The sequence below is a fragment of the Gallinula chloropus genome, assembly GCF_964237585.1.
Source record: "Gallinula chloropus genome assembly, chromosome: 13".
NCBI lineage: Eukaryota > Metazoa > Chordata > Aves > Gruiformes > Rallidae > Gallinula > Gallinula chloropus.
The window spans coordinates 7034382-7047938 of NC_140098.1; the positions used below are offsets into that span (position 1 = coordinate 7034382).

General features: G+C 41.9%; 1 protein-coding gene across 1 annotated transcript; it reads left to right on the forward strand.

Moving 5' to 3' along the window:
• Positions 1-9203: 9203 nt before the first annotated feature.
• Positions 9204-12708, forward strand: LOC311196683 (histamine H3 receptor-like; the record flags this gene model as incomplete). Its single annotated transcript, XM_084270293.1, has 3 exons — positions 9204-9459; positions 9539-9705; positions 11824-12708. 3 exons carry the CDS (start codon positions 9204-9206, stop codon positions 12706-12708), a joined length of 1308 nt encoding a protein of 435 aa, XP_084126419.1.
• Between the last annotated feature and the right edge of the window lie 849 nt (positions 12709-13557).

Consider the following 13557-nt stretch of genomic DNA (forward strand, 5'->3'; position numbering starts at 1 on the left):
TGATTAAAATACAGTTACACTCAAATTTAAGAACTGGGTCCCCATTTGACTGTGGGAACTGTGATAATTTATACTCATTCTCTGCCCCTTCCTGTGTTTCTCTGGCTGTCTGTATGTTGCTTGCCAGCGTACACCATGCACGGGTGACAATCCTCTGTCTATACAAGAGCAGAGGAGTCTAACTGGAGTGTCCAGAGCTGACTCATCCTTCAGGTTATTTGCTGAGGAAAGCAAAATTGTGTAGACTATACAAGCAACATTCACCAGACAGTAGCTTTTAAAAATTAATTCCTCCTTCCATTCTCTCCCATCTGAAGAGAATTTCCAAAGGTAGCATTCAGATCACAGATGGAATTCAGATGCTAGAATTTTTCTGCAGAAAACTTTTCTTTCTTTGCTTTCTTAGTCCCATGCTTGAGGCCTCATTAACGTTTTTATCCCCCATTTTCTTTTTTCTTTGAAGTATTTATGTGAAAACTCCCTTTCAATTTTAAAAGCTTACACATTTCATTAAAAATACTGCTTTGTAAACATGACATTCCAACACAGAAACAATTCCCCACTTTTTTTGGTCAGAGCTGTATTTCAAATATTAACAGACAGTCCTAAAAAACAATTCTGCCCTTACCCCAACTGATTTTTTTATGAAATTCACATGTACCAATTGTGCCCAGATTTTCTGACATGGAGAATCACTGGAAAAAAAGAGATTCAGATTTGCTCATGTCGTAACTGTAACGCACAGAACCAATGGTTTCAATGCCTGTGATGTTGATCTGTAGATGTGTTATTTCACTAGCACATAAACTTCAAGCATACAAGGAGTGTCAATGACTTATTTAAAAGAACTGACGTTTGTTGGATTTTGGGCTGCTTTTTTTTTATGAATGATTAAAGGCTATCATTTCCTCTTAATGTTCCGTAACTGGTTATTTAACTCCTACTGACACTAATGGGAACAGCCTGCTTAATCACTGCATTGCAAAGATGAATATATCTGAACACGCGGTGGGTGGAAGCTGCCTTGCCTATTGAGTTTAACTATAAACAGAAAAAGGATATGAAATCTATTCTGCTGACATTGTTTTACGACTCTCTCCAACAATGTGGATTTTAAAATCCTTTCCTTCTAGAATATATTCTCAAAAGATGACTTTGAAGTACCACATCCCATGTGAAAATATTGACACACAAAATCCAGGTGATTTTCTGTGACCCCAAGTTTACAAGTTAATAGCAGAACCAAGAACAGAACACCGGTTTCTACCTCCTACTTCTCTGCTGTAATGTTCCCTCTGCAATTTGTTAAAACTGATCCTTCTGTGCTTTCCAGCAAAATGCACAATTAGGGGCTGACTCAAGTACACTGAAGTCAATGGAATTCTATTTTAGTTTGGTGGGGTTTGGACCACTTCATATATATATTTCGTGTAGCCACATCTCTTTCCCAAATTGCTGATTTATGGCTCCCAAGACTGCCTATACACTCGTCATTGTGGGGCAGAGCTGGGAGGGGGAATATGACTGTGTGTGCACTGCTGAGGTTTTTCTCTCTCCGTAGTGATCCTAACCAGGAAACCATTGCATATAAAGGAGTTGCAGACCCCCTGCACATCTAACCTGAGCAGGCCCAGACCTGGACTGTGCTGTGGGAACAGCTTGGCCTTCAGGCCGGAGTTGGGCCACACAATTTCCTTGGTCACAGGATAACTCCCAGGAAAACCTCAGCTGGCTCACTGTAACAGAGGGGCCTGCAGGCAGCACCCACTCGGTGCTGACCTGTGTGCCTCATCTTGATCCAGAAGTCTAGCAAGAAGTTGTCACATGAACTTCTCTGTTGCTTGATAGTAGAAATGATGAAGAGAATTCTTTTAAGAAATTCATGTAATAGCTCAGATGACCCAATTGGTAGAGCTTCTCTTTGCAGATAGGGGCTGCACAGCATGCTGTGGGAAAATCCATCCACGGTCTGTCCAGTGCTGTACAAATACTGGGCTTCTGTCATCTATTAAGATTTACTATCTGTATTCCTCTTTTTATTCTATCTTATTAAAACATCTATTTTATTAATCCAGTTGTTGGGTCTTTCCTATGGAGATCCAGAAAGAACCCTGCCAACTGTTGATCTCTTTCTCACCTCATAAAAGGTACCTATAGGAAATCTTGAGTTTGGTAGCACTAATTTGGACCAGCAACCTACTTCATTTGCCTGCACATGTTGTACAACTAGTAACCTGATTTACAGTGCCATTTCTTGTAAAGACTTGGACCCATTTTGCATCAAGAACTTTTGTTTAAGGTTTTCCACTGGTCATAGATATAATATGATCTGCTCAAATTGCTTGTGCAGTCCTGTGCCACAGGTTTCTAAGTCTTGCTGTGTTCCCAAACTATTGCATTAACTTACTTCTGCCTTAAATAATTTTTTTTAACTGAAAAATAATTATGCCATAAGGACCATGACTTAAACTGAAGACATAAAGGGTTAAACACGTAATTGAAGTTATGTAGACTAGCAATAATCTGCCAAGCATAAAATTGAGGATAAACCATTGTCCCAACTCAACTCACAGCAGAATGGGTGTATAAAGGGCTAGGATCACAAAGATACTGTATCAGAGATAAAACATTAAGATACATATTTTCACAATGACCCACTCTCCATATGCCTATCTACTACTGCCTAAGGATCTCAGTTCCTTTTTTAAAAAAAATTTGGTTATTTCTATTTAATTATTTTAACTTTTTCCTATTTTTTTTCTTGATTTTGATCTTCTGAGGCAAGAAATGATCTTTAAAGGGTTCTCTCTAGCTGTGGGGATTTATTTTTTTCTTTTTTCCAAGTTAATTTGGCAGTTATTGTGTAATAAATCTTGGTAATTATTTGGTTTCATTTAATGTGTTGTTTTTTTCTTATATGAAATCACTTCTTAATATCACTTTTTCTTATTGAGGAGAAGCCTGAGAAATAAATTAAATGGGGTAGCATAAGTGTAAATTGACCCTGATGGAATTAGGTCTCTACAGTCCTCAGCTCAATGCTGTTGGAAGTGAGTTGGTCTCATGAATTCATACACTTGCAGACAGAAGCACAGCTTCTTCATTTTGTCAGAAATGCATCTACTTTGCCACCTTAATGATTCTATGATTCTCCCATGAAAGACCCTTGGGAATTAGTGTGGGGTGGTCTGCTGTCCAGCTGCTTACTGGAGACTTCGTTTGTGTTACCTTGTTTCTGCCGCTGGCTGTCATCTTCTCAGTAGTTGGTTATATCCTGTGCTTCCTGCTCTTAGTGCCTCATGTAGCAGCAAACAGCATCTTTCTTTTTTTATCCAAATCCATCTTTTGTGGTCCTCTGAAATTCTGACTCATTGTTTAGAAGATAAAATGCAAACAAGCTAATCCTGGCGAGACTTCATCAAAGCACAGCAGTACAGAAAGGAAGAGGCAAAGGTGTATCTAATTACACTCCTCTGCTACCTAAGGATTAATTACCGTCACCGTTCTAAGGGGTGCACCACTAAAAGACAAGAGACAGCTTATTTTTTAATCCAGTTATAGGCACTAGCTGCAGCAAGGGAGATTTACATTAGAGAGAAGGAACTTTTTTTTTTTTAGTGGAGAGGTGGTCAAGCCCTGGAATGAGCCCAGATGGACTGCAGAATCTTCATCCTTGGAACCATTCAAAACTCAACTGGACTGGACCCACATCACCTTTATGTAACTCCACAACTGACCCTGTTATGTCCATAGACCAGGGGTCTCTTTCAACCTATACCATTCTATCATATTGTCTTTATTTCTGAGTTTTTCAATGTGCTTTAACATTTAATTCCCTCAGCAATGGACTAAATGCATTACTGCCAGCTCTTTAAAGAAGGACACAAGTTTCACCAATCCAGGAAAAGTTATGGATCCCTTCACTATCTTCTTTTAAAACTTGTGAAAACTGAAGCCCAAATAACCAACTGATCACCTCCTGTCTGCAAGCTAAAATTAAGAACAAAATAACCCAAAAGCAAAACCAACAAAAACCCCCAACCTAGAACTGCTGCTATAACCCTTTCAGTTAAACTGCATTACAAATCTAGTGAACAAATACTTTTGTATATGGGTACATAAATGTCACAGCATCACAGGTGACATGGAGAAAACTAGTGACAGCAAAGCTGTATTACAAACCCCATTCTCTGCCAACAGTCTAACTGACATTGATAGAGCAATACAACAATTTGCTCTTCAGTTTTTGTCATTTGGCCCCTAACTACCTCTATACCTCTAACTACCTCTATCAGACAAGATGCAGGACCGCTGAAGAGCTGTAGAATTATAGAAAATAAGGCTGGAAGGGAGTCTGTGAGGCTATTTAACCCACTTCCCTGTCCAAAGCATGCTCAGTCCTTTCTACATCATTCTTAATAAATTTCTGATGGAAAAAATATTTTTGATCTCTATGATAGAGATTTCACAGTAGTTTCAGGCAGAATATTTCATTGTTTCACTACTATTAGACTGTTGTTTTCTTATTTACTATTAGACAATTGTTTTCTTAACTTCCTTTACTGATACTTCAGACCACTATCTCTGTTCTGTAAACTATGGACATGAAAACAATGACAAAACTACAGTAAGAGCCTTACAGATATATCCTGATAAAGAAATTGCATAATATTCAAAAGTAAGAAAGAGACAAATAAGCCTAAATATAGCACAGCAGATGTTTGTTGAGTTTCTGCATATAGTGAGAAGAGATATTAGAGCAGGAATAAAAGTTTGAAATAAGGAAACATGAGTCCCTTCATTTTTCCTCTGTAAGAATTTAAACCCCTCCAATAACATGAGGGAACAAAAGGTATCTGCTAGTATCAGAACAATCCAAATCTGCCCTATTACAAAGCCTACGTGACAGTAACTGGGTCACTGATTAGTAACAATGATGAGCCATGCTCCCTAACAGCATTAAATTCATCTTCTGATGGCAACACATTCGTATTTCCCTGAAATATCACATCCTGCTATTGAAGCAAATAGGCATCAACTTCACAAAGAGGCATGGGCATTAAAGGTCACAGTGCTGGGGACTGCTACTCCAGCTACCTATCAAAACTGGACAGCCCTGAGGAAAAAATACTGCTCATTCTCAAAGCTGTAAAAACTACAAGACATGCTGAAACAGGTTCCACTGATACAGACAGAATGCAAGTTTAGCAACGCAGAGGAGAATATTCTAAATCTGTGCTTATCATCAGCTTGCCACAGAAATACCCTCCTGGCTTGGGTCAGTGGGAGAAGCAGAAAGCAGAAACGCTTCCAGCTTATTCCTGGGGCATGCCATCTACTGGTGGACAAAAAGTACTGAGCAAATCCATCCCAACACAGAACACTTTCCCTACGAGTTCAGCATGGCTCGGGCTGCACTGCGGTAAGTGAAGAGAAGAAAATGCATCATCACTAAATGGCAGGTAACACTGTGTACTCTGGAGTGGATGCCTTTCCAACAGCACAGATCAAAGAGGTGGATTTCCTCTACATGTGTGGGAACAAGAGTTATTCTGAAATGTAAATGGTATCATATGCATGGAGACATCTACAGAACATTAAACAAAACCCTAACTGGTAAAGGGTGTAAGGTTAATAGGAAATGATCATAGCAGAATATAGTTTCCCCATTCATTTAACCAGGATCAGCTCTGCCTGACAGCAAATTTGATTTACTGGTTGATAAAGCCATGTATACATTCTCTCAGACAGTCTAAAAAACATTCCTTTTTTTCCTGGCCAACAAAGCTTTTTCTCTGTCAAATACCAACCACTCATAGCAACAGGACAGTTGAAAACAACCTCTACTTATTGAATAGGGCTATTAGCAAGTAAATATTTTGTCAGAAATTTGCAAAACCACTAGTGAATAGTTTCCTTTGTGCAAGTATGTGCATAGTGCAGCTTCCAGATGCTTTCATACACCCCACTGAAATGTGCAACAACTGCCCTTCAGTTCACTAGGGAGCAAAGCTGTGGTACCAGGCTGCTTGTGGTTCACTGTGTGTGAAATCCTGGGACTAAAATTACATATCCTTAAAAGGAATAAGCAGAGGAAGAAAAAATATGTACAATATGTTATTTGGTAAAAGAGACAATGATTTAGCTTTGAGTTCACATTCAGGCATAGTTCCAATGCAAGTGTGCTTGCTTACTACCTGACTTAATAGTACTGCAAAGATGTACTGAACCCATAGGCTCTGCAGCCAGCTGGAGTCTACCCATGTGATTGCCCGAGTCTATTTGGAAGCTGAATTTGGCCTGTTCTGGGAAAAGTGTAATCTGTCTGTAGTGTGGGAAAAACATTCTGTTTTTCTATCATTTCTGTAGATACAATCACTGACTTACACTAGAGTCATGGGAAACTGCATGACTCAGCTCTCTATTTAAAAAAATCACTGAAGGACGTCTTATGGAAATGAAAACAATTATCACTAAAGAAATCACAGGGAAAAAATTAACATTTCAGAACACATCAGTACTGACATGCCTTGGAAAACATTGCATTTTTCATCGTTGTCTTGACCTATTGTCATTCTTCTTTACCAATTCTAATCAATTGTGTCTCTTGTTCCAAGGATTAGATGAAGATCAGCAACAAAATATGTTTTCAGAAGTCTAAAATTCAGTCTTACTTCATCATGCCAGCATCCATTAATCAGTATTCTCCCTCCAGGAAAGAATGCTTGAACAATGGGTATGATCAGGTATAGCTTTCTTCTCTTCCCTGTGTTGGTGTTATTTTTTTTCCCACTGTATGCATATATGTATAGCACCATAACATACATTTTGAACTGAAGTGAGGCTCTTCTCCCAAGAATTAGTGTTCTTAAAAGAAAATCCACATAGTAACTCATGGGACACGAAAAAAAATCCTTTTTCAGAGAAAAAAAAAATGCCTGAATCCTGGATTTGTAAAACCTGCTGTTCTGAGAGTGCTGGCCACCTTGTTCACACCTGGATTTGTTGTCTGCAAGGGTCTTTGGACAGCACTAGTACAGCCTTCAACACTAAGTCCCCCAAGTGCAGAATTATAGACTGAAGCTTCATGCTTTTAGGAACAAAATTTTGTTAAGAGTTGCAGTCATCATGCCTTGTCACAGCAGCAGTAATGAAGGAGCATCAGACGACAGTAAAGGTGGTTATTATGGGACTTACTGACTATCTCAAGCCTGCCAGTGGCAATACACTACAAAAACTACTTCAAGGACAGTATACAAGTACATGCAACTTCACATGCAACTCACTGAGCTGGTGTAAAATCACCTTCCATTAGAGAAGTTAAAGAATATAGCAATTATTTGTGAAAGAATAAATGATTGCTCCTGTGTTTTCATGGTGATTGAGATATACTTTTTTTCTTCTGTCTCTTGGCTGCCTCTCTCATCTTTTATATTCCACAGCACAATCAGATAGCAGTAATTATCAACAAGCTTGATCCTGCCCAAACTGAAGTGAATGGAAAACTGCCAACTGGGCTCAAAGGGAAGTGAAAATGAGCCTCCAAATTAGGGAATAAAAATAATCACCGTGGTAATAAGCTAAGGCTTCAATGTTCTTGTGACTTTGGCTTTGTGTGGCTTTGGTTATTTGCTTTAGGGAGATAATGATATGGGGGCATGCAACAAGAGTGTTTTGCACAGACACATTAGACATGCAGCTGCCATTTCTGTCTCTAGACTGACAGAAATAGAAAGGTCATATTGTAAGTACTGTAAATTACAAAATCTCTGTGGAACTATTGATTTGTATGGATTACCTGGCCTGGAATTTGTACTTCCCCCAGTGGAAGGCTTGATGCTTCCCTCTAGGGAAAAGGCTAGTCCAGTAGTACCCTGAGAATATATGCTCAACCTCAGACAAATACAATAGAAACGGCCTTAGGCTGTTCTTGTCTTACCTGATGTCCATATGAATAGCTCGCTCTCTTTAGAAAGCCACTGCAACTGCCTCTGCGTTTGTTTTTTCAAGCAAATCTGCTGTCTTCATGAAAGAGTTTACAACATATGAAACACTGGCTGGTTTTGAGCAAGTTCTGTTTTTTCTTAACAACAAAGGGACCCTACTGAAGGTAGCAAGTTCCAAACTGCTTCCAGTCTCTAGGAAAGTCTCATGGAAAGGAAGGCAAACAAACTCCTCAATGGCCACTTATTTTAAGGCAGATGATGATCCAGTGTGCCAGACCATGAGAGTAAAGATTGGTTGCATTTCCTCCCTTAACTGAAGAGTAACTTTTGACAGACCTCAGCAGCCTTTGCAGCTCATCCCGATTGCTGTCCCCCACTCCTCCACCCCAGAGGATGGTCAGCCATCTTGCCAGAAGCTGAAAGAAGTGTTAGGCCTTTACCAGCAGCTCACATTTGGATTCTGCATTAAGCCTGTCTTCAGTGATAAAACCAACACCACTGTCATAACTTGCTTTGAAACAGTCTCTCAATTTACTGCCAGTTTGGGAAAGAGAGGTCTCAGAAATACCACACTCCTGCAAGTTTTGTGAGAACAAGCAGCCAGGCGTAGCCGTGAGACTGTCCTGGTGTTCCCACAGGCGGAAATGCAGAGGAAGCTCCAGCCTTGTCCACACAGCCAGAGGCACAAGATGGCCGTCCAGCCACACCGCTGGCTCTGCTGGGCAGAACATCCACACATGGCACAATGCAAAGGTCATTTCAGGACCCTATGGGCCACGGGAAAGTGCTGCACATACGGTGTCGGGCATAAGCTGTAAAAACAAGGCAGGCAGCTAAGAGAACCCAGTCAGTGACAGCACATCATGAGGGCACTGGAGAGCCGTTGAGAGGGAGGGCTGGCAGCCGCCGGGGAGCCGTTAGGAGGGTGGGCATTGCCTCACAGAACCTGCTCGTGAGGGAACCAGCCTGAGGGGAACGGGGCACTCCAGCGTACAGCAGGACTCCTGAAAGTTTGTCCAGTCCGGCGCCGTCCCAGAACGGTCCGGACCTGCGGTAGCCGTCTCGCAGCGCCGAGCCGCGCTGCGCCCGCCTCACATCCCGCCTCACAGCCCGGCGCGCCACAGCCGACCCCTCCCTCCGCCCGGAGGGGGCTGTGGCGGGGCGAGGGCGGTGCCAACAGCAGCGCGAGGCGGGGGCCAGAGCCGGGCTGGCCGGCGGCGGAGCGCGGGGAACGCCGCGGGTTCTCCGCCTGCAGCCATGGGTCAGGACTCGCCGTGGCTCAACCACTCTGGCAGCCCACGGGCGGCTGGCAACGCCTGTGCGGCGGACGGGCAGCACGGCGGACCCTTCGCCGCCGCCACTGCCGCGCTGCTGGCCGCGCTCATGGGGCTGCTGGTGCTGGCCACGGTGTTGGGCAATGCCCTAGTCATTCTGGCGTTTGTGGTGGACCGGAGCCTCCGTACGCAGGGCAACTTCTTCTTCCTGAACCTGGCCATCGCCGACCTCCTGGTGGGTGAGTTTCGGGGTGCCGGGAGGGGCAGAGGGGGGCTGTCCGCGGTGCTACACGTGTCACCACCGAGCTCTGTCTGCAGGCAGCTTCTGCATCCCCCTCTACATCCCTTATGTGCTGACGGGCGAGTGGAGACTTGGCCGGGGCTTGTGCAAGCTGTGGCTGGTGGTGGACTACTTGGTGTGCACTGCCTCTGTCTTCAACATCGTTCTGATCAGCTTCGACCGGTTCATCTCCGTCACCAAAGCGGTAAGGGCTGGGCGAGTGAGGGGGCTGCAGGGGCTCCACAGCTGCCCTTTCCGGGAGGATGGGTGCTTGGGACACCTGGCTCTATCACATCAAGCAAACACCATGGGAGACAGGGGGACCGAGGCAGCTGCCCTGGGCCCTGGAAATATTTCTGGGGTGATTAGCTGTGGCAGACAAGACAATTGATTCTCACTTGAATAGGGGAAGAGGTACTCTGATTGAGAAACAGGTACAGTTTGTACACGCTGCTGTTCCAGCTGGAAGGGAACAAGGTGTGCTTATTTCCTCCCCAGCCACACTTTGGATAAGCTTAAGTAGTATTACCCAGCTGAAGCAGACCATGTCCCTCAGAACATGGCAGCACACCTGGTGGCAACGGGTAACCCAAGCCAGCCTAGCTGCATCCTAGCACAGAGGGATCTCCTTGCAAGGGGTATCAACCCCTCAGGGAAAGTGAGATGTATACAGCTATGATGGGGCAAAAGTGGGAGAATATATATTAACATGAACATCTTTTGGAGGTCCCAAATCCTATTTCCATGTAACAGCTTCAGTCATGCAGCACAGCAGTTGTGGAAAAAGGAGCAGACCATTCTTGCCAAAATCAAAAGATAGCTTCATTTTCACCTGGACCATCCTATATCAGAGTATTTTGGATGGAACAAAAAAAAAATCTGCTAATAGGTTTTACTCTTGTACACACATTTCTTGCTTATTCTTCAGCCCCTTGTTCCACCCCCATTTCCTCAAAACATTAATTTACCTTCATTGCTCAATCACACTTAGAGAAAATGGTATATTTTTTGCAAAGTATTTGCCAAAGAGAGGCTGCAATATCACTTTAACAGTTTACTTGCAACTCAGTGTTGTACCAACTTTTTCAAGGAAGAGAAATTAACAGATTCATTCTTAAAGTCACCACAATTCCTTTATTTTCTAGGTTCTGAATTAGCTATGAATTTTACTTTTGTAAACCAAACTTTCATGACTATACACATAGTATAAATATATAGACTGGATGGTTTCAGACACAGAAAGGGAAACCAGTCATAATAAATGAAAAGAACGAGCCACTTGAAAATATCTCTAATTAACCTTCCATATAAAAGCCCCTCCCCAAGCAGGAGTACAGAAACTGCCTGGTGGGTTATGGCAATATGCAAACATATGAACAGGAATATATGAAGTTATAATGGTAATTCTCCTGCAACACTGCTCCTGAAATCATTAGCAGCTTTGTTAAGAATTGCAAAATCAGACCCAAGTGAGGCAAAGTGAGGATGCCTCAGCTGCCTGGGTGTTCTACCCGAGCAGCACCAGCTGTAGGGATCCAGATCCACAGGTTAGGGCAGTAAACATGAATCCCATATAGAACTCACGGTTAAGGACTTCACAGATCAAAACACTGTGTGGCCACTATAGAGATGCTAAGTTAGAATTCCAGTTCACTACATGAGTATTGTCCAATACACCAAGGAATTAGAATACTGAAAACCAGAAAATACTGATTTTAAAATTCTATTGAACTCAATTCCTGATACAGTTTACTGACTTGGTATTACTGACATTTTCACCCCTTTACTTCCTTTGCTTTCTGAATAAAGGAAATCAGTGACTCTTCCTGTAATGCACCATACAGATCACATCACTCTGTCTACACATCTGAGCTGCAGATAAGAGTTCTGCAAGTACTCCACAAAAAGAAATTAAGGATCTTGAACAGCAGTAAAAGCTGATTTTTGGGGGGGTGATTTTCACATTAAGAAAAAAGGATATTTATCTACAAAGCAGAAAGAAAAGAGCTTGCATGAGTTTTGTAAGAATCCAGATCCTTTTATGTATTTTACATTATTTAATAATCCTAAATAAGTTAAGGGCCATGTTTCTAGCTTTTAAGTTCCAACACATTCTCAGAACATATCCTGTCAACCTGATAATTTTTGTTGGAATGATTTCAGAAACAGCTTTTCTGTGGTACCAGTAAGCTTGATATGACACTCAGTCACACCAACATATTATCAATCCTCACAAGTGACAGAGGGGGCCATATTCCAAGGTACCCACGTAAGTGTTTGGAGATACTAGTAACATTTGTGATTTAACTGTTCTCTCTCTTAGGTCAGTTACAGGGCTCAGAAAGGGATGACCAGAAATGCTGTACTGAAGATGATCACTGTATGGATTGCTGCTTTTCTCCTCTATGGTCCAGCCATTCTCAGTTGGGAGCACATTGCCCAAAAGAGCATCCTCCCTGAAGGAGAATGTCATGCAGAATTCTTTTACAACTGGTATTTCCTAATGATTGCCTCTACTATTGAATTCTTTACACCTTTTATCACTGTCACATACTTTAACTTAAGTATTTACCTCAACATCAGGAAACGCACTTGCCTCAGAAATGAGAACCTATCGCCTGGTCAAGAGGACTGTGAAATGAGTTTCCAGGGGAAGAAAAGAGAACACACCATATTTTTTGTAAAACCTGCTAACAGACACAAACATGAGAAGAGAGCAAGGAGCCTTTCTCCCCCAAGTAAGGCTTCAAGGCTCAGTCTACATAAGCTTGACAATCCGTCTTTAAATCTGAATGTCAATCAAGACTTGCCACCACTTCAGGTGGAAGTCAAGACCAAGCCTCACAGGAATGGTTTCTACAAAGCTACAGAAAGCATATGCAACGCCACCAGCAGAGTGGACATTGCTAACACGATGGCAAATAGATTTAGACTTTCCCGGGATAAGAGAGTAGCAAAGTCTTTAGCAATTATTGTCTGTGTGTTCGGTTTGTGCTGGGCTCCATACACGCTTTTGATGATCATCAGAGCAGCTTGTCATGGGCAGTGTGTGCAGTATTCACTCTATGAGACTTCCTTTTGGCTTCTGTGGGTGAATTCAGCCATTAACCCTGTTCTATACCCACTGTGTCATATAAGCTTTAGGAAAGCCTTTATAAAACTCCTGTGTCCAGGAAAAGCCAAAATTCATCCTCATATTTTTATGTAAAAAAAGCCTGAAGTACATCTTGCTTTCAGTGGGAGCATAAATTTGCTAATATTCACCTTCAAATATTAAGTGCTATGTGCACTAGATAATTTATTGAGTACTAGTAAGTAGATACAAGTGTAGATGAATTCATAGAAAGACAACCATCTATGTAGCTGCAGAAATCACAGCAGTGAAAAGAAAAAAAAAATTTCTCAAAGCCCTTTGAGAAATTATGCCAGCAGTATATTTTCTGGTAATGGTGCACTAGCCTTCAAGTGCTGAAAAGGGAATACAACATTCATGACCATTAAGAGTTCTGGCTTTCACTGTTAATAACTCTTAAGTACAGTTGGTAAGGCATTTCATAAACTGTTACCCTTGGATCTGTTGTATTTTACACCCTATCCCACTCTTAAGACACCAAGTGTCTCAGCTGTTCAGCATAGCATGCTTTTTTCCTCCTGTAGTGGCAGGCCAGTCCAAATCACAACCAATAGAAACATCTAAATACCAGTGTGCAGGAAAAGCACAGGACAAGAGCTTGAGATAAGCTTCCCTTACAGTAATTTTAAAAAATGTTTTCAATTAGACTTTTATTAATTCTAGCTAGTTCAGAAAGGAAAAAAGATGTTTTACCCTATGCTACCCATGAGATCTATCCAGAAAGTCAGTGGTTAAAAATATTATTTGAAGTGTTCAGACAATTGCATCCCAAGTATTTATGCACCATGAAGTACATGACCTGAAGCCTGTTCAATTTACAGCCTTGCTATTGACTATCGGTGTGAAAAACAACAATGTAGACACCTACATACTGATTCTGCCTCTGCCACAAGAGATGCTCACACAGCTAGATCCAAACATCAC